The 21,738-nt window shown below is 40.0% G+C and overlaps 1 protein-coding gene across 1 annotated transcript in view; it reads right to left on the bottom strand.

The window, feature by feature from the left end:
• The window catches only part of OSTF1 (osteoclast stimulating factor 1), a 56,735-nt gene that overhangs the window by 19,313 nt on the left and 15,684 nt on the right, over positions 1–21,738 (bottom strand). The window contains exons 2-3 of the mRNA XM_007969525.3: positions 9,438–9,484; positions 31–81 (exon numbers count right to left, since the gene is read on the bottom strand). Coding sequence (XP_007967716.1) covers positions 31–81; positions 9,438–9,484 — 98 coding nt within the window. The remainder of the gene's footprint in view (positions 1–30; positions 82–9,437; positions 9,485–21,738) is intronic.

The raw sequence follows: 21,738 nt of genomic DNA on the forward strand, positions 1-21,738 counted from the left end.
GTGGTATTACAAGATATTATCTGGACTTACCATGTCAGTAATGTAGATAATATCACCTTCCTCAAAGTATAATTCATCTGGCTAGAAGAAAAAAAAAAAAGTCTGACTCCACGTGATTTTTCATGAATTAGAATATAATCATTATATAGATTCAAAATTCTATCATACTCTAATAAACAATGTGGTTTTATACACTTAAATCAGCACATAAGCCATATAATAAAACACTACTGAAAAATTAATACATGAATAGATTTTTTTCCCATGATGAACTTCAAAGAATTACACATATAAAGATTCTCCACACACATCTTGTATTCTTCTACAACCAAAGCAAAACATTTGTATATCAAAATAGAATATTAATAAAACTTCTTCCTTGTAGAAATTCTAAAAGGTGGTATATTTTTTTTCATAAAAAGATAAATGTCTAGAATTAGAATCATGAAAAACAGCCAGAAGCTTGGTTTTCTCTTAAACAAGGCCTCAATCCTGGAACACTTTAATATCAACATCTGCTATCTGCTTATTATGAGAAAATCACTATCCTAACTCTTCATGTTCAGGGAGAATGAACATTTTCTGTATGAGAAAAGTTAATATGTAATTCAACCATTAATAAGGCTAAAGAGCTAAAAGATATGAAGCAGTAACTCAGCCAGTCCAGAAACCCCAAGCAGCTCTAAGGAGTTGGCTAATTACACCGACCATATGTGCTCTGGCCTGTACCAACCAAATGTTCTAAAAACTTTGAGGCCAGGTGCAGTGGCTCATGCCTATAATCCCAGCACTTTTGGAAGCCGAGGCAGGTGGTTCAAGAGGTCAGGAGTTCAAGACCAGCCTGGCCAAGATGGTGAAAACCCGTCTCTACTAAAAATACAAAAATTAGCTGGGTGTGGTGGTGGATGCCTGTAATCCCAGCTACTCAGGAGGCTGAGGCAGAGAATTGCTTGAACCCGGGAGGCAGAGGTTGTGGTGAGCCGAGATTATGCCACAGCACTCCAGCCTGGATGACAGAACGAGACTCCGACTCAAAAAACAAAAAAAAAAACCCTCTGAATAAAGATACACATTTTAAACATCTCTTCCCCATTAGTAGATAACATTTGCCGTGACTTTATAAGTAAGTAAGGTGATGTCTACTGAGAGCAAATTTCAGATGTTAGGAAATATTTACATCATAATGGTGGATGAAAAATGTAGGACACAAATTTCACATGTGATAAGAACACAACTATGCATTAAATAGACACAGAAAAATTTCCAAATTCTGTCATGAGCATGTGTTGCTTTCATAGTTTAGGTGGGAAAAATACTATTAAAAGAAAGGCTCTGATGTTTGTGATTATAATTACTATTCCATATAAATCAAAATTATGCTAGTGAAAATTACTTCACCCAGCCAGGTGTGGTAGCTCACGCCTGCACAATTCCTGCACTTTGGAAGGCTGAGGTGGGCAGATCACTTGAGGACAGGCGTTCGAGACCAGCCTGGCCAACATGGTGAAACCCCGTGTCTACTAAAAACACACACAAAAAATGTGCCAGGCATGGTGGTGCACACTTATAATCCCAGCTACTCAGGAGCCTGAGACATGAGAATCACTTGAACCTGGGAGGAACACGTTGCAGTGAGCTGAGATTATACCACTGTACTCTGGCCTGAGCGACAGAGCGAGACTCTGTCTCAAAAAAATTTTTTAATACATAAAATTAAAATATTTCATCCATTCATTTTTCCATTTGTTTACCTCCTCTCAGTAGCAGACTAGGGCAGTAAATATGATTCTGCACTAGCAATTTATTTAGTTTTAAGGCTGATCTACATTCTTACTATAACTATTTCTCCATGAATGTAAATTAAGGCTACTATCAGCCACAACATGTTTTAAGCAACCATAATACACGAAAATATTTAGATGCATTATGCATTCAAATATAAAAATTAGTAAATGATGATTACTGATGCCCCCAAATGGCTAAAGTCCTTTAAAAGGTAACTTTCTGAAACATATATTGCTTTTACACTTTGATTTGCACAGACTAGTCTGACACATAGCACAAACTATGGAAAATTGGTTATATGTACTAGACCTTGTGACATACATTTTGATATTATTTGAAACAAGTTTTTACTTTTTATTTTTGTTGCTTGAATTTGGGAAAAAAGAAATTAATAACCACTAATATTCTCTCAAACCTGTCTCTACAATGTTCTGATGATCAATGATCACTATTACTACCAATATGTGGTAGACATAGAAAGTGATTAGGTAAAGAAACTATTTCCTCTAGTATTTATTTTGATGTAAACCGGATCACTCCCAGAGAGGCCAGAAAGATGGCTCTCTCCCTACCACAGCCTCCCAGCTGGACTCAGCAACCACCACCACTCGCCCCCACAACACTAAGGTTGGCCTTTGTTGGCAATTTTAACACCATCTGACTCTCCTTTAGATGGTGCTAAGGCCTGGGAGGGGAAAATGAAGGAAGAAGAAGAGTATAAGGAAAATAGGACATGTGGACAGCAACATTTTCCTGGAGCAACTTTTCATTTCCTGGAACTTGAAAGAGTTCAATGCCATGAAGAGGTCTGTCCCATCTTTGAGCCATCCTGGGCTATTCTTACTGAGCACATCTCCCAAAGTTAATCTCACTCAGTTATGTCTTACAATAAATCCTCCTCAATCAGTACTTTCAAGAAGTTAAGAAGTCATCTTTCCCTACAGTTTTACCCTCCTTCTAAAAATCACAAAAGTCAAATCTCCCTAAATTTCCATTTAATAAAACCACTCACCCTTTAAACAAACAAACAAAACACATTATGAAAAAGTACCAAACAAATAGCTTTTAAAAACAAAGCGCACAGACACACACAATCATGGTAATGACTCTTTCTTATAAAAACAAGCAATAAATCAGGGGGAATAGGGAGTAACTGTTTAATGGGTACAGGGTTAATCTATGGGATGATGAAAATGTTTTAGAACTACACAGAGGTAATGAATTGTAAATGTACTAAACACCACTGAATGACTCACTTTAAAATGGTTAATTTGGAAATAAGCCAGTCACAGAAAGACAAACATCGCATATTCTCACTTATTTGTGAGATCTGAAAATCAAAACAATTGAACTCATGGACATAGAGAGTAGACGTATGGCTACCAGAGGCTGGGAAGGGTAATGGGAAAACCTGGGGGGAGACTGGGATGGTTAATGGGTACAAAAAAAATTTAGAAAGAAATAATAAGACCTATTATTTGATAGCACAATGGAATAACTATAGTCAATAATAACCGTACATTTTAAAATAACTGAAAGAGTATAATTGGATTGTCTGTAACACAAAGGACAAACACTTGAGGGGATGGATACTTAATATTCCATGATGTCATGATTCCACATGGCACGCCTGTATCCAATCATCTCATATGCCTCATAAATATATACTCCTACTATGTACTCATAGAAATTAAAAATTTTTAAATGGTGAATTTTATGTTATGTGAATTTTACCTCAATTTTTTTAAAGAAGTAATAAGGCCCAAAATAGTTAAAACTCTTAATGTCTTTCAAGTAATTCTTGTCCTCTGTGGTTTGGGAAAGCGCATCATTTGAGAAAGACCACTGAGCACCAGTCGCTTCGATACCTCTCAGTGCTATTTCGGTTTTTGAATTAATGGCTGCCGTTCAATAGTGGTGTCTGCCACAAGCCGCCCATTAGGTCAGACTTGTTTTTCCACGGAGGCAACGAGAACAGGCAGTCCATTTCAGTCAGGCAAAAAGTGACCTCATTTTTTCATCCCGAGAAATTACAGTCGACAGTTTATTCTCTTTTAATCCACAGCTCCCAGACACAGAATGCTACTACTCGTAAAATATCTTCTTCTAAAGAAACTAGGGACACGTTTTCCTAATCTAGCTAAGTAGGTAGTCTACTAAATTCTTCGCAGTGTTGGTGGCAGTACATACAACACGGTAATTTCATGGTTTTAAAAACAGATTTCACCTGTAATATTCACATTTTCCATTAAGAAACCACTAGCAGGATACCTGATGTAAATTGTTCGACGAGCATCTACTTTTAAATTCCCAGCATCATAGTCAGGGAACAGAAATGGGAAAATAGTAACATAATGAAGTATGCACTTCCCCATTTCCAGCTTGTTCTTTGTTTTTTAACCACATTCCTCCTTTCCTCTCTCCTTGAAGAACAACAGGGTATCAGAATAAGAAAGCTATTGTCCACTGGGATGTCACAGCAAAGAGTACACACTTAGTAACATATATTCCCATTCCCATTCCATATACTCTTGGTAACATATAATTCCCAAGGCATTACTTTTGTTGGTTTATGCAAATATACTTTATGAAAAGTTTAGAAAAACTGATATACTTTTGAAATTTTTCAGATTTGTTAGTCTGAGGCCCCCAAAATTCATAAAAAGAGAAAACAAATTCTCCACAGATGTTTTTATTTAACACTTTATAGTCTATATTATGTGCTACGTAGTGGTCTGGGCATTCAGAAATATTAACTAATTTGCTCCTCACCAAGAACACTATATGAAGCGGGTGCTATTCTTATCATCATGTTATAGATGAGAAACCTGTCCAAGGCAGTAGAGCAGGTACATGGTAGAACCTGCACTTGAACTCTAAGTCAGATTACGGAGTCCCTGCTCTTACCCACCACCTATGCTTTCTCTCATACAAAAGGCATCACACACAGTCATTATTGGCCATCATAGTATCATGACCAGATTAAAAGCTGGCCGCCTTGGAAAATATCTGTCTCTACGCACTCCCAACTCCCCCACCCCTATAGTGCAGTACAACAAAACCAATGGCAGCATATTTTACTTGCAAAGTATACTTGACCTCATTTAGTCCTCACAACTCACTAGTCTTGGCTGGGTCATGGATACAATCTCTATTTCACAACCAGGCTTAGAGAAGTTAAAGCATCTCTGCAAATCAGCGTGAGTGGCAGGGCTGGACTCCTACCTCAGCTCTTAGATTCCCAGTCTCCTTCCTCTACACGTGGCTCTGTTAACCTAGTGCAGCCCAGCAAACTTTACATGACAGAGCAGGGTCCTGCTGGCTTCCCTTTGGAAATCAATGCGCCTCAACCACACAGGAAATTCTGTTCTCTCCTCATCAGTCCAGCCAGGTCTGTGGTTGACACTTTATTGAAAGGAGCTGGGTGAGAAAAAAGAACCAAATGGGGCTGGGTGGTGCGAAGACACCCTTGCCTTTAAGCCAGACAGATGAGAAATGGGTTGGCAGGAAGAACCAGGAGCTACCCAGCATTCTTCCGGTTCAATGGATCCCCAAGACTGGGGTTGGGCATTGCTGTCCCCATCTCCTGAGGGGGAACAGGAGCTTAAAACTGGACCCAGGCCTGCCTGGGGGGGCTGCACATGCCAGCAATGTCCCTCAGCCTTTCAATATTGCCTGGTCTCAGTGACTTCGAGGAGGCCAGGTCAACTTGGGATATGCTGTGGTGTATCTATCCCTCCAGAGAAGATGGCTGCCGGTCAGAGGGGAGAAAGACCAAACAGCTTCCAACAGAAATTCTCATTCAGAAAAAGAAGGTAAGACGAACCTAGTTCTGGAATGATATTCAAAATTTAACAATGGGTATGGCATGGCACTCTACCAGTCAGGAAGGCCTGTGGGAGCTAGAGGCTGCCTGCCCTGCTAGATGCTACCCACTTCATACCGGGATTGAAGGGAGCTGAACAGGGGAGAAATATGGCGGCAACAGGGCTTGAGGTGGTCATTACTGACTGCAACCTACAATCCTTGGGACTAAAAATATTAAAAATACATTTTAAATATTGAATATTTTTTAAAGCCTAATGAATTAAATGTATATTCTCCTGTATATTCAATCATAACTAAGATTTTTTTAAAAGCAGTAGAGAAACTCCATTTTGGAGTAGAATTGAAAGTAAATAAATCAATACACAACCCATCAAAAATATGTTAAATGTCTACTAATACAGCAACCACTATTCCTTCAATAGTAACAAGTACTCCTTAATAGTAGTAATAGCAGCTTTATGCAATTAATCTCATTTAATTCTCATTAAAACCCGGTGGGACAATTATTATCCTCACCATACAGATGAGAACACTGTGACAGAGAGGTTCGGTAATTTCCTCAAGGTCACACAGCTGCTCAAGAAGTGGAGCTGGTCCTGAACCCTAGTACGGGCTCTGAACCTGGTGCTACCCTGCTTCTTCAGATGCTGTGCCTGTGAGCAGGACTGAAATACCAAGTGTGGAAGTTCAGAGGCGGGAGAGGCAGTCCACCTCCAGCTGGAGTGGTCAGAAAAGTCTTTACAGAAGAGGAAGTATGTAAGGTGAGCTTGGAAGGGACAGGGCCATGGGTCTAGAAAGGGTTGAGAGATAGGTTCTGCTGTGAGTCACCTCCAGATGGGATAGTTCAAGAACAGGAAGGAGCAGAGCACAGCGGGGCTGGAAAAGGAGCTGGACTATAGAGGACGACACCTTTAGTCAAATAAAAGCAGGAGGTGGAAGCAAAGCCACCTTTGAGGAAGGCCAATCTAGCTCAGACTACAGACGGAATGGAGGAGCTAAGTCTGTAGGTGGGAAGTGAGGAAAGGCATAACCAGGTCATGAGGAAGCAAAGGGGAAGGAGGAGGTTGGTGAGAAAGGACAAAGGTGGGGACAACGAAGCATACTAAGAGAGGAGATAGAGTCAGGAGTCACCTCAACCCTCAAAACAAAGTAAATGCAGGTCCCATTCTAGATTCACAGAGGCAGCAGAGAATGGTCTATTCATTGAGTGGCCCAGGCTGGCACCTGCCCACCCCTAACCTCTCTCACTCTTATCCCTCTTAGGGTCATGCAACCAACCAGGACACAACTGATAAGGACAAGCTGAGGCATAAAATGACAGCGCTCCCTGTGAGCAAGGCTTAAAGACGACAGCCCTGGGCCTCACACTTCCCTGTTAAGGGCTCTCTGTGCCCTCTCCCTACCTCAGATTCTTACGTTAGAGTCCAAACCCCCAGTACAGATGCCCCTGACATACGATGATCCAACTTAACAATGTGTCAACTTTACGATGGGCTTATCGGGGTATTAAATGCATTTTTAACTTACAGATTTTTTTGTCTTACAATGAGTTTATTGGGTTCATCGTAAGTTGAAGAGCATCTGTACTTCCAAATATGAGTGTATTTGGAGATAAGGACTTTAAAGAGTTAATTAAGTTAAAATGAGGTCTTTAGGGTGAGCCCTAATTCAACGACTCACATCTTTATAAGAAGAGGAGATGAAAACACAGACATACAGGAAAAGACCATGAGAAGATGTGGAGAGAAGTACGACATCTAGAAACCAAAGAGCAAGGCATCAGAAGAAACCAACCCTGCAGACACTTTGATCTCTGTCTTCTAGCTCCCGAAATTGTGAGAAAATAAATTTCTTTTGGTTAAGCCACCCAGTCTGTAGAACTTTGTTATGGCAGGCTCAGTAAACTAACACTACCCATTCCCAATCCCTCACCAACACAAGAGAGTTGTCAGTGGAATCCCTTGGTGAGAAGAATAAAAACCCCACCTTTCTTGTTCCAGAAACATTTTGTGGACAAACTCTTGGGAGAACTGTCTGAATATGCACACTCCCATGTTAGTCTATTAGTGGCTACCATTTTTTGGTGCTCACCATGTGGCAGGCCTTCAACATTCACCCCAGTCCATGCTCACAGCATGGTGCCACTGCAGAATGGTATCCCTATTTTCACATGAGGAATCAATGGCTGTGAGGTAAGAAAATTCATGCAGTAAGTAAACAACAGGTTTGGGATTTGAAGTCAGGCCCTGGCCTGATGGCAGCGAACTGATGTTCAGTGTCACTTGCTCTGTGTGACCTTCTGAGTTGCCTCTAACTTTGGGGACAGTGGGGTCTGGCAAAAACTCAGATGAAGCTGGCAGCAAGCTGACTGCCTACAGAGAGAAAGCTCTGGTCCCTAGCATATATGAAAGAAAAGTCAAGGATAGCAGGTTTCTCCTTGATACGGTTTTGCTGTGTCAACACCCAAATCTCACCTTGAATTGTAGGTCCCATAATCCCCATGTGTTGTGGGACGGACCTGGTGGGAGATAATTGAATCATGGGAGCAGTTTCCCCCATACTGTTCTCGTGGTAGTGAATAAGTCTCACAAGATGTGTTGATTTTATAAGGGGTTTCCCCTTTCACTTGGTTCTCATTCTCTCTTGTCTGCTGCCATGTAAGACATGCCTTTGCCTTCCGCCATGACTGTGAGTTCATTAAACCTCTTTTTCTCTATAAATTACCCAGTCTCAGGTATGTCTTTATCAGCAGAGTAAAAACGGACTCATACACCCCTTCTCCCCAAGAAACCTTCTTAGTTTCTTTCCTTTCCCTCCTAACTGTCTCAACTCCCTGCTTCACCATCTAGTCACTCCTGTATCAAAACCATCTACTTACCTCCAATCTTACCCAGAGCAAACTTGAAATGAGATCCACAGGCCCTAAATGCTCTGCCCTTCCAGTTCACCCTGACTCTTAGAAGTAGTCTCCCACCACCCTCTCCTGTGTTTGCAACTTTCCAAGCCATGCTGTCTTCCCTGTTTTCTCTATTCTAGCATCCACCAAGGATGCTGCACTTGTTGTGCATACTAACTCATACTTGTTGTGCCCTCACTTCCTTCAAGTCTCTCCCCCGATGCCACCTTTATAGAAAGGCCATCTCTGAACATGCTATTGAAGATAGCACTCTTTTCTCCATTCACTTCTTTGCCCCTTACCCTCCTTATTTTTCTCCAGAGTACTTAGCCCTTGACAGTCACATTCATTTGTCTGCTTACTCTCTGTCTCTCTCCATTGGATGCAAGCTCTATGAGAGCATCCTTTCTGTTGTCCCTGCACTAGTACCAAGGCCTGGACCAGTGTCTGGCATATAATAGGTGCTTAATAAACCACAGATAAATGGATGGATACCAGAAACTATAACAATGAAAATGCACACTGCAGAGAAATAAAAAATTGTTCTGGAAGGCTAGCAGTGGGTACCATTATGAGCTATTTTGAGGTAGAAGGTCAAGAGGAGAATGAAGGAAGGTTAGTATGAGATTCAGCAGAAGGATGACTAAGATAGGGTCGCCATGCTTTATATGCAAGTCACTTGTCAATTTGAAAGCAGGTGGTGTCACTATGTGGGGAGAAGCTTTACAAGACAGACATGACCTCAAGATGCAGAAGACATGCGAATCAGCCGGGACTTAACTTGCACAGCTCTGCACCCAACATCCATTCCTGGGAAGTACCTAGGTTTATCAAAGAAAATGCAGACCATTCACACCAGAGGAAATGTCTAAACAAAATCATCTTAGGTTTTTCTGTCAATTTCAAAAGTTAAAAACTGAACACTTACAGTTCTGGGTTCAAACGTGTACAGGGCTCTGAAGACTTTAACTTGCCCTAAAAAAGAAAGAAAAAACAACAACTGAATTTTTCATTCCTGAATTTGCTCTTAATAGCATTATTCATCATATCCTTCAGAATTCCCTAATTAAAAACCCATGTGATCAAGTAGAATAGAGGATACTAGAGGCTGGAAAGGCTAGAGAGAAAGGAAGGACAGGGAGAGATTTGCTAAAGGATATAAAATCACACTTAGATAGGAGGAATAAGTTCCAGTGTTCTATACCACTGTAAGATGGCCATAGCTAACAATTATTATATAGTTCAAACAGCAAGCAGGAAGATATTAAATTTCCCAATACTAAGAAATGATAAATGTTTAAGATGACAAATATGCTAATTACCCTGATCTGATCACTATACATTATATGTATCAAAGCATCACTATGGAGCCCATGAATATGTACAATTATCTGTCAATGAAAAAATAAATTTAAAAAATACATCACTATATATATATCAATGTGACTACATAGAAAAATTATATAAGTACCAGCAGCAACTATTGTCATTATAAAAACACTGAGTGAAATATCTCTATCCAAGAAAAAAAAGCCTGTGGGAGAATTGTGTTTCAGAATTGAATGCCTTTTCCACATAGGAGATATTTTTTAATATTTCTTAAGTGAATGTAGAACAGACGCACACCTCTGAAAGATGACTTTGCTTCCTTCTAACAGCAGGAGCTACATAATTATTTGTGCTTCAGTTCTGTCCTACACAGAGTCCTTCCAACCCTGAGATCTAGGTTTAAAAATACAAACATGACCATGTTAACATAAACAATCCTTAATGTGATAATCTATACAGGTTTGATATTCTTAAATCAGCGGGTTGGAATTTTATATTTTCCAAAAGAAAAGAAAATACCATGGAGAAAAAAAAGGACCCATTGGAGAAACCTATAAGTCCATTAAGTCCCAAAACAGAAAAGAGGCAACGAGGTCACATGCCTGAGAGTTGCCTTCCTTCCCGCCAAACAATGCTTCCTCCTTTCTCTCCTTGTAGACTGCATTTCCATAACACTCCGGGCTATAACCACTGATTTGCTACCTGTCTCATTGGAGGGCAGGAACTCTAACTTGGTCAATTTCCCAGCACCTAACTGGCACAGAGTAGAACTTAATTAATGTTTGCTAAATGAGTATAATCATCCCTCAGTATCCAAGGGCACCAGTTCTAGAACCACGATGGATACCAAAATCCATGTGCGTTCAAGACCTTTATATAAAATGGCATAGTATTTGCACATATATACATCCTCCCATATACTTGAAATCATCTTTACCTATTACGCCTAATGCAATGTACATACTACGTAAATAGTTGTTATACTGAAATTTTTATTCGTATTATTGTGTTGTTATTATATTATTTGAAACAGATTCTCACTCTTTCACCCAGGCTGGAATGCAGTGGCGCAATCTCAGCTCACTGCAACCTCCACCTCCCAGGTTCAAGAGATTCTCCTGCCTCAGCCTCCCGAGTGATTGGGACTACAGGCACCTGCCACCATACCCAGCTAATTTTTATATTTTTAGTAGAGTCGGGGCTTCGCCATGTTGGCCAAGCTGGTCTCGAACTCCTGACTTTAAGCGATCCGCCTGCCTCAGACTCCCAAAGTGCTGGGATTACAGGCATGAGCCACCATGCCTGAACAGTATTGTTATTTTTTAGTAGTTTTTCCCGAATATATTTGATTCACAGTTGGTTGAATCCATGGATGTGGAACCAGTGGATACAGAAGGTCAGCTGTACAAAGTAAATTAACAAACTCAAACAGTATAGGAAAAAAGCCTATAGATAGCAAAAAAAAAAAAAAAAAACCGGGGGATCCTTTTTTAATAAAATAAACAGATTTAGAACAGATATCAAAATAGAAGGACTATCTATTTGATAGCTATTTAAAAGCTTTGGGAGGCCAAGACAAGCGGATCACTTGAGGTCAGGGGTTCGAGACCAGTTTGGTCAACATGGTGAAACCTCATCTCTACTAAACATATAAAAATTAGCCAGGCGTGGTGGCATGCACCTATAGTCCGAGCTACTTGGGAGACTGAGGCAGAATAGCCTGAACCCGGGAGCTAGAGGTTACAGTGAGCTGAGATCGCGCCACCACACTCCAGCCTGGGCAACATAGCAAGACTCTGCCTCAAAATATAACAACAATAATAATAAATAAAAGCTCAGTTGCAATACTAGAAGAACCTTTACAGATGATTATCTAAGACAAGAAAATCATGCAGAACAGTGGCCTCCAAGGTGGCATACGGGAAGACTACCTCAGAAATTATTTACATTTTTATCCTTCTTATTCTTTCTATTCCTAGTTGAACATATCTTATGATATAACAGCATAGAATAATATACATACAACTTATAAATCCATATGCATTTATATAGACTGAGTACTCAAAAACCTTTTGTGGATCAACTGTAAGCGTTATGAAGACAAGTATTTTTGTTGTTTTCTGAATGAGACACCCGAGTACCTACCACAGTGCCTGGCACATACGAGGCACTCAGTAACACACACTAGACTATTCAGTCTTAAAAGAGATCCTATCATTTGTGACAACATGGATGAACCTGAAGAACATTATGTGAATTAGCCAGGCATGGAGAGACAAATACTGCATGATTTCACTCATATATGTGGGATCTGAAAACGCTGAACTCATAGAAACAGACAGTAATATGGTGGTTGCTAGAGGCTGGTGGGTAGGGAGACTTGGGGGGATGTTGGTTAAAGAACACAAATTTCTGTTAGACAGCAGGAACAAGTTCAAGAGATCTAGTCTACATCATGGTGACTAGTTAATAACAATCTATTACATACTTGAAAATGCTGAGAGTAGATTTGAAGTGTTTTCACCACAAAAAAATAATGTAAGGTAACACACGTTAATTAGCTTGATTTAGTCATTCCACAATGTATGCATATCAAAACATTATGTTGTATACCATAAATGTATACAATTTTTACTTGTCAATTAACAAAAAGTGTTGCCTAGCCTGGGCAACATAGCAAAACCCCATCTCTACAAGAAATACAAAAATTAGCCAGGCATGGTGATACGCACTTGTAATACCAGCTACTGGGGAGGCTGAGGTGGGAGGATGGCTTGAACCCAGAAGGCGGAGGTTGCAGTGGGCAAGACTGCACCACTGCACTCCAGCTTGGGCAACAGAGCAAGACTCTATATCAAAAAAAAAAAAAAGAGAGAGAGAGAGAGAGAAAAAAAAAAAATGCTGCAGACAGAACCACAGACACTGACATAGAAAATAATCTACACACAAAAAAAGCAGGTTTAGAACAGTGGGCAAGTACCATCCTGTTTATGTCAACAAAACACACCGTCATTGAATGAGAACACCAACTGTGGGGGCATCATATTCTACTTGACATTTACTGTTTACATTCATTACGCCAAGTGTGTATTATCTTTATAATCAATGAAAACAGTAACAGTGTGATTTGGGATTGGGAGGAGGAATCATTCTCCTTCTAAACATCTTAACATAGAAGAGCAGCTCAGATCCCTGTTACAAGAAAACACTCTTTTCACCAGCAGAATTCCAGGGCCACATCTCTCCCGCTCTACTAAGAGGAGCTTAATACGCACACACAAAAGTGGAAACTTTTTTGGGTCTGGAGTTTGTTTTTCACTCATATCGACTGAAGAAAGGAAACACCAAGCGGAAGGAGGAGCTGCCAGGAGAAATACAGTATTTTCTGCTGACTGGATTGTCTCCCTGAAAGCAGAGATTAGTTATCTTGATTACTTCAAACTTTCCAAAGAGAAGTTATACAAGGAAGCAGTCCACTTGTGACCAAAATCAATAACAATAGAACTTTCTTGTTCCTCTGAGGGAAGGCAGCAATGAGATGTGTTATGGCTAATTTTGGAAACAAGATCCCATGTCAACTAAATGGGTTTAGGTGAACTTCAATAAAAATTATAGAACCTGAAAACAACTATGTGCAGTGTGACTAAACCACTGATTTTTGTAATTGTATCTTTCATGATCATCTTACTTAAAATGTCCACAACTGAAAGTGAGATTTATTTGCATTTTGATTTATACTAAACAGTGAACAGCAGGCAACTCCTTAGACTATTTTGCAAATGAATATTCTATCTGTTGTAGAAAACACTTTCACATATACAAACTTATTTATTGCTTAATGTTGGGACATTAGCCTCTTGTCCCTTTTCATCCATACATTATAAAAGTTCTGGGATTAATTTATTCCGTCCTCAAAATTGAGTCAAGTGGTAATGAAAGAAGGCAATAGAAATAGCCTCAGAATATAAAAGAAATGCATAAAGAAGAAACACAGATGACTTTTATGATTACTGTTTAACAACCCTGGATATTATCCCTCTCAAAACAATAATACTGAATTCATTGATCATTTTACATCATATTTATTTCAATTTTGAGCAACGTTCTATAGGTCTATACCTTTATGTGCCGAGGGGAAGAAATTAGAGTACTCTGTGTTTCTATATTATCTTCCCTGAAAACATCTTTAAAAAAAAAAAAAAAAGTGTTATGGCTAATTTTGGAAATAAGATCCCATGCCAACTAAATGGGTTTAGGTGAAAATCAATGGGTTTAGGTGAAAAAAAAGCAATAGGTGGGGCGCAGTGGCTCATGCCTGTAATCCCAGCACTTTGGGAGGCCGAGGCAGGCAGATCATAAGGTCAGGAGTTTGAGACCAGCCTGGCCAACATGGTGAAACCCCGTCTCTACTAAAGATACAAAAAATTAACTGGGCGTGGTGGTGCGCGCCTGTAATCTCAGATACTCAGGAGACTGAGGCAGAAGAATCACTTAAACCCAGGAGGTGGAGGTTGTAGCAAGCTGAGATCGCGCCATTGTACTCTAACCTGGGCAATAGGGAGAAACTCCATCTCAAAAAAAAAAAAAAAAAGCAGTAAACATCTTAATAGGTCACCAAGAGGAAGGAAGCACTGATCAATTCCAAATTTACTTGTTCTTGTATATGCAAGGAGGCTAAGTTAGATGCTTTCCTCAGGCTCCCTCAAGCTTGATCATTTTCTCATCAAAGTCTAGTGACATATAACAAAGAGGAAAAGTGGAGCTCAGAAGACTCTATGAATACCCTGAAATTACCCTGAAATTCAACTGAATTAAGGTTAAAAAGAGGTCCAATCTTTTGACTGAGGCTTTAGGTGAATCTTGCATGAACCAGCATGTATTAGCACTAAGGATCTATGCAGCGCTGGTCTCCTCATGTAAGCAAGATCAGCAAACTCCCATTACAGCAACAGCAGTGGTGCACCTGCTGACTCACTTCACCGGCTCCTCACCTTGCCAGTCCCACCCTTCTCTGTTCTGTCCAACCCCACTGTGTCCCTGAAGAGAAGGGTGAGTCCATAGTCATCAGCCAAACACTGTATTTTCCTCTAGAGTTGGGATGACCCTAGGCTTCCATAAACGAATCCCTGTCCATGGTGGCAGAGGCATGGTAAAGGCAGAGAGAAGGGTTCTGCAACAGGATATTCTACAGGCAAAGGGAAACTAGGTGAAATTTCTGCTCTAAGTTATGCAAACAGAGTATGAGTCAGCTCATTTTTGAGGCCCTGAAACAGCACTTAGAGGGGCTTGGAGCTTACAAATTTGAACAAATAATTTCTAACCTATTTTATTCCCTGTTGGTGAAGAACTGGAGAAGCCTCTAAAGAAAGCCACTCAGACATCACTAAAAAGGGATTGGTGCCGGGCACGGTGGCTCACACCTGTAATCCCGGCACTTTGGGAGGCCAAAGTGGAGGACTGCTTGAGCCCAAGAGTTCAAGACCAGCATGGGTAACACAATGAGACCCCAGCTCTACAAAAAATTTTAAAAATTAGCCACGTGTGGTGGCAGGTGGTACACACCCATAGTCCCAGCTATTCAGGAAGCTAAAGTGGGAGGACTACTTGAGCCCAGCAGGTCAAGGCTGCAGTGAGCCATGATCATACCACTGCACTCCAGCCTGGATGACAGTGAAATGCTGTCTCAAAAAAAAAAGAAAAAGAAAGAAAGAAAATGCTCACTATAAGAGACAGACATACAATAAACAACAAGACAAATGACTATTTAAAATATCAGCCCCTGGCCATCTGTAATAGATGGACTATTTCACTTATGTCTTTTTAAGAATGTTAAGAAGCGTGAGACATTTAGATGGGCTTCACTTACAATGGCTATAACTACTACATACCCACTCTGATGGCTAAAGTGAAAATTACTGACAATGGGATAAATCAACTGTGGTGTATTCAGACAACGGGATATGATTTACCACTAAAGAGAAATGAGCTATCAAGGCATGAAAAGACATGGAGGAAACTAAAATGCATATTACGAAGTGAAAAGTCAACATGAAAAGGCTATGTACTATATGATTCCAACTATATGACATTCTGGAAAAGGCAAAAGTATGGAAACAGCAAAAAGATCAGTGTTGCCAAGGGTTGGGGCAGGTACAGTTGAACAGGAAGTGCACAGTGGACGTTTAGGGCAGTGAAACTACTCTGTATGATACTCTAATGGCTTATTAGAGTATCACTGTCATTACGCATTTGTCCAAACCCATGGAAACCACATCAACAAGAGCAAACCCTAACGTAAACTATGGATTCTGAATCTTGATGATGCATGGATGTGTCAGTGAAGATTCATCAATTCTAACAAATGTCTTTTTAAGAATGTCATCTCTGGTGAGGGATGTTGATGATGGAGGGGCTACACACGTGGGGCAGCAGGGGTATATGAGAAATCTCTGTACCTTCCACTCAATTTTGCTGTGAAACTAAAACTGCTCTAAAAAAAAACAGTCCATTAATTTAAAAACAATACCAGCATTGCTAAGCATTACAGAACAAATAGAATTCTCAGATACTGCTAGTGGGAGCGTAAACTAGTACAACCACTATAGAAAATTGTTTGATGGTAGCATTAATTTATTTTTACTAGTCTTAACATGCCTTGAAACCTTAAGTTGCATTTTTGGGAGTGGAACATAACTAGAAATCCCTTCCAGTCATCTTCCGTAGGACGAAAATATTGCATACAAAAATAACCCCTCCTCACGGTTTCACTAATCCGACAACACAGTGAGTCACCTCAACACTTTTCAACTGAAGGTCATGACCTATTAGTAGATTGAGAAACTAATTTGGTTGACTTTAAGACAATTAAATGAGTCAGAAAGACCAGTGTACACTATACATAATAGAAGAAATCATGGTTTTGTGAAATTTTGTTTTATTGGGAATGGACAGGTGGATGAATCTTTAATTAATAAATTTACCAAATACACATTTTTTGGCCTAATGCCAAATGATCAAATGCTAAAATAAATATTTGCCAAAGCCAAATGTGGCTTTAACAGAATGAACTACTGGGATACAAGAATAAACCTGAAACCTGGCCAGGCGTGGCGGCTCACGCCTGTAATCCCAGCACTTTGGGAGGTGGAGGCCGGCAGATCACTTGAGATTGGGAGTTGGAAAACAGCTGGCCAACACAGTGAAACCCCATCCCTACTAAAAACACAAAAACTAGCCAGGCGTGGTGGTGGACACCTGTAATCCCAGCTACTTGGCAGGCTGAGGCAGGAGTATCGCTTGAACCCAGGAGATGGAGGCTGCAGTGAGCCAAGAATGCACTCTAGCCTGGGTAAGACAGTGAGACTCCACCAAAAAAATAAATAAACCTGAAATTTTATCCAAAAAAATAATTAAAATTACACTCTTATGACTAAAACTCCGGTAGACTCACTTTGAAAGTCTGATATAAAAGGACAAAAATAGTAATTCCTTGGTACTATTAACTGCAGCCTGATGGGACTTTCGTAAAACTAAACAAATCCTCTCTCTAAAATAAGATCTGTAGAAAAAGTAAGATGTTTTTGCGCTAGCTCTGCCAGAGTCACTACTGCCAGCAGTGATGCTGCCGGTACATTAGTAAACTATCCTTCCTCCCTAATAGGAACCAACTGAGGTCAAGACTTAACCTCTTCATCTCCTGGGCCTGAAGATTTGCTTAGTGATGATGATATAAAGTCACCGACAGTAATCCCACAAAGAATACAATGGATTCCAAAATTACTAGCAATCACACTCTCTCAACATTAATTCTCAATCTATGCCTGTAATGTTTACTCTTTATATAATAATTTTCATACTTATAATTCAAGACTCATTATCATCATTATTACAAGTTTACATCTCCAATAGTGAATAATCATTTACACATTCAACTAACTGAGAGAATTTCAATTTATTAATATTGAAAATTTTCTTGGCGAAAAATGGAAGAAAATGATTTCAGTCCTGGGAATTAAAAAAAAAAAAAAAAGTTACCCTGGTCATGCCACCTCCACAAAAGGCAAATCAGACCAATACATAAAGCACACATTGTAAATAAGTTACATTTAGAGAACTTACCTGTTTTCAAAGCAAATTTTCTTTTTTTTTCTTTTTTTTTTTTTTTTTTGAGAGACAGGGTCTCACTCTGTCACCCAGGTTGGAGTGCAGTGGTGAAATCATAGCTCACTGCAGCTTCGACCTCTTAGGTGCAAGAGATCCTCCTGCCTCAGCCTCCTAAGTAGCTAGGATTACAGGTATGTACCACCACACCCAGCTAATTTTTTGTAGACATGGGAGTCATGTCGCCCAAGCTGATCTCAAACTCGTGGCTTCAAGTAATCTTCCCATCTTGGCCTCCCAAAGTGTAGGGATTACAGGTATGAACCACCAGGCCCAACCTTCAAAGTGACTATTAAGGTAACAGTAAATCCATATGTCATGCCTTGTTTACATTACTGATGCTGCTAAAGTGATTAGGTATGAGTGTCACCTATGCAATCTATAATCCTTGCTCAAGCAGAAATCTTGGTGTGCCAAATAAAGTAGGCATTCCACCATTTGGCCAGTTATCCAAAGCTTAATGGTAGATTTTGGAAGAAATCTGAGTCTAAAGTGAACTTCTGTGTTCCCCTCTGGTCATGCGTGTGTATGTATTTTTATCTTCTGGGTTATCAAGAAAAATACATCTTACTGAAGTTCAAGGTCAAAAAATGTTTGGGAGCCATTGCTCTGGACTATCTGATGAAATTAGGAATTGTTACAGGACTCTATAAAGAATATTTTCCTACTTTGTGGATTTCAGTAAATATATGAAAAACAATATTCTCTCGCTTCCCCCAAAAGCAGATAATTACAAGCAATCTTAGAGCTCTCAAAATGAAAGAAGAGGAAGAGAATTATTTGATCAAGAGAGAATCATGGAAAATAATACTTTACTATATACATATATCTTTCTCACATCTGTCTAAGAACATGCAGGGAGCATTAATCTTCTTAACTTATGAAAATTAAGTGGGTATGAAAAAACAGTGTCATCATCTCTGGCTATTCTCAGGGTAAGAAAAAGTATTAATTATTTCTATGAGGCGTATTTGAATTATTCTATTAAACATGCATGATGAAACAGGATGTTTTCTGTTGAAAAACAAAACAGGAGGAGTCTGTGGGATGGTATCCAAGAGTTAAAGGCCATCGTTTTCGATTCTTGGGAGAAAACAGCTGTACTCTGTTGGGCTAACATAGGCTCCCCCTCAACCTCCGGCTTTGTGGATTCCAACACCCATAAATGAGGTAGGTGATTAGCTCAGAACAGGCCTCCTGAACCACATCTCTATTGGCGTCATTCCACAAAAGTCCACTGCTTTTTGTTTCTTTTTTTTTTTTTGAGATGGAATTTCACTCTTGTTGCCCAGGCTGGAGTACAATGGCCTGATCTCTCGGCTCACTGCAACCTTCACCTCCCAGGTTCGGGCAATTCTCCTGCTCAGCCTCCCAAGTAGCTGGGATTACAGGCGCCCACCACCATGCCCAGCTAATTTATGTATTCTTAGTAGAGATGGAGTTTCACCATGTTGGCCAGGCTGGTCTTGAACTCCTGACCTAAGGTGATCTGCCCGCCTCAGCCTCTCAAAGTGTTGGGATTACAGGTATGAGCCACCAAGCCCGGCCTAAAAGCCCACTGCTCTTGAAAATAAAAAGAGGGGCTACAATCCTTGGAAAGAAAGTCATATTGTGAGCCTAACAATGCCCAATAGTTTCCAATGTAACAAATAAGTTCCTTCCTGCCTACTTATACTCTTGGATTTATTAAATCAAGTTCAATTAATTGTTTGCACATATACCTTTACAGAAAAAACTAAGAACAATGACTCTGAACACATTTCCATCCCTCCTCTCTCTAACACCACCTCTTCCCCATCACTTCCCCTATCCAATCCAAAAAAGAAATAGAAAAAACCTAAAGAATGTGAAACATGTCTTGACTTCAGCTGCAGGAATAGCGGACTCTAAAAACAGTAGCCTGTGTGTTTTCTGACAAGAGGGTTCTGTTTATTAACAGTGTGCCTTTCTAATCCATTTTTTTCTTTGCTTATACTTTTCAGTGCCTTTCAGCAAACTTGGTTTACTTTTACATCTTGAGGGACCATACCCACTGGTTAATTTTATTTAGTCTCCACCATATAACATAAAAATCCCAGAAAGCGGGGTTTGAAATTTCAACTGACAAGCTCTTTGCCAACTGTCTTCACTGGGCAAAAAATAGAGAAAGAAAGCAATGGTCCCTAAAAACCCTTCATCTCAGGACAAACTGCTTCCAATGTCAGTTTGGGGAGACCTTGGGAAAAATGGAAGAAAATGATCTCTGTCCTTGGAATTTAAAAAAAAAAAAAAAAAAAAAAAAAAAAGGTTACCCTGGTCACGCCACCTCCGCAAAAGGCAAGGTCAGTCCAAAGGCTCGTCCATGAAGGCAATGCTTGTTTTTGTATGACGTTTAAGCTAAGAATGGTTTTACATGTTTAAACAGATGAGAGAAAAATGAAAAGTAGTATTTCAAGATACATGAAAATGATCTGAAATTCAAATGCAGTGTCCATGAATAAAGTTTTATTGGAGCACAGCATTCATTTGTCTTTTGTCTGTGGCCGCTTTCACATGATACCATGGCAGAGCTGAGTAGCTGCAAAAGAGCCACACGTGGCCTACGGAGCCTAAAATATTAACTATTCGGCCCTTTATTGATGATGTTTGCAGACCTCAACCTTGTAGTCCTCTTTTTCTGCAAGTAACAAGTCAGACAGAGCACTGGGCCACAGCGCGAACATCTGCAGCTCCTAACCTGCCTCTCTCCAACCCCAAAACCAACCTGGGTCACGACTTCCTCCCATATGAAATGACTGGTTGGGCAAATGATTACATACATGCAAGATCAAAGACAGAAAATTCCCCAACATCAAAATCTTTAATCCAAAACTAAATTATCCTTCTACACTCATGTTTATGGGACACTTACCATGGGCCAGACATCATGCAAAGTACTAACTCACAGCAATTTATTTAATCCTCAAAATAATCTTGTGATGTAAATGTTTTATTAACCCTCTTTTACAGCTGGGGAAACTGAGGTTAGAGAGGGTAAGTAACTAGTCCAGGTCCACACAATTAGGGAGTGGCAGCAAAGAGCCTTAAACTCAGGCCCCTCTGGCTCCAGAACCCATAATCTGAATACCGAGCTCTTAATTCTGGCACCCAGGGACTGAATGACATTAAACAAATACCACGTGTGAAGTACTGAGTGCAGCTCCTGATGTGTTGTACGTTCCCATAAATGTTAGCTACTATTAATTACTATATCTTGTTACACTATTCTGGGACTTATTCCTTGTGTTTCTCCTTACTGGCAAGACAGCATTATTGAAATCCTCACCCTGTATACTAGAAAATTTATCACATATGATATCCCAGCAAGAGATGTTCTAATGCTTTTTTTTTTGTTTATTTTTAATTTTAGAGACAAGGTCTCACTCTGTCACCCAGGCTGGAGTACAGTGGCTCTATCATAGCTCTCTATAATCTCAAACTCCTGAACTCAAGTGATCCTCCTGTCTCAGCTTCCCAAAGTGCTGGGATTACAACCACCATGCCCAGCTAACTTTTCAAAAACATTTCTTGTAGAGACAGGGTCTTACTGGTACCCAGGCTGGTCTTGAACTCCTAGCTTCAAGCAATCCTCTTGCCTTGTCCTTCCAAAGCACTGGGATTATAGGTGTGAGCCCCTGCACTTGGCCATAATGCTTTTTTTTTGTTTGTTTTAGACAGGGTCTCACTTAAGTCACCCTGGCTGGAGTGCAATGCCATCATCA

This window comes from Chlorocebus sabaeus, chromosome 12 (assembly GCF_047675955.1).
Source record: "Chlorocebus sabaeus isolate Y175 chromosome 12, mChlSab1.0.hap1, whole genome shotgun sequence".
NCBI classification, from domain to species: domain Eukaryota; kingdom Metazoa; phylum Chordata; class Mammalia; order Primates; family Cercopithecidae; genus Chlorocebus; species Chlorocebus sabaeus.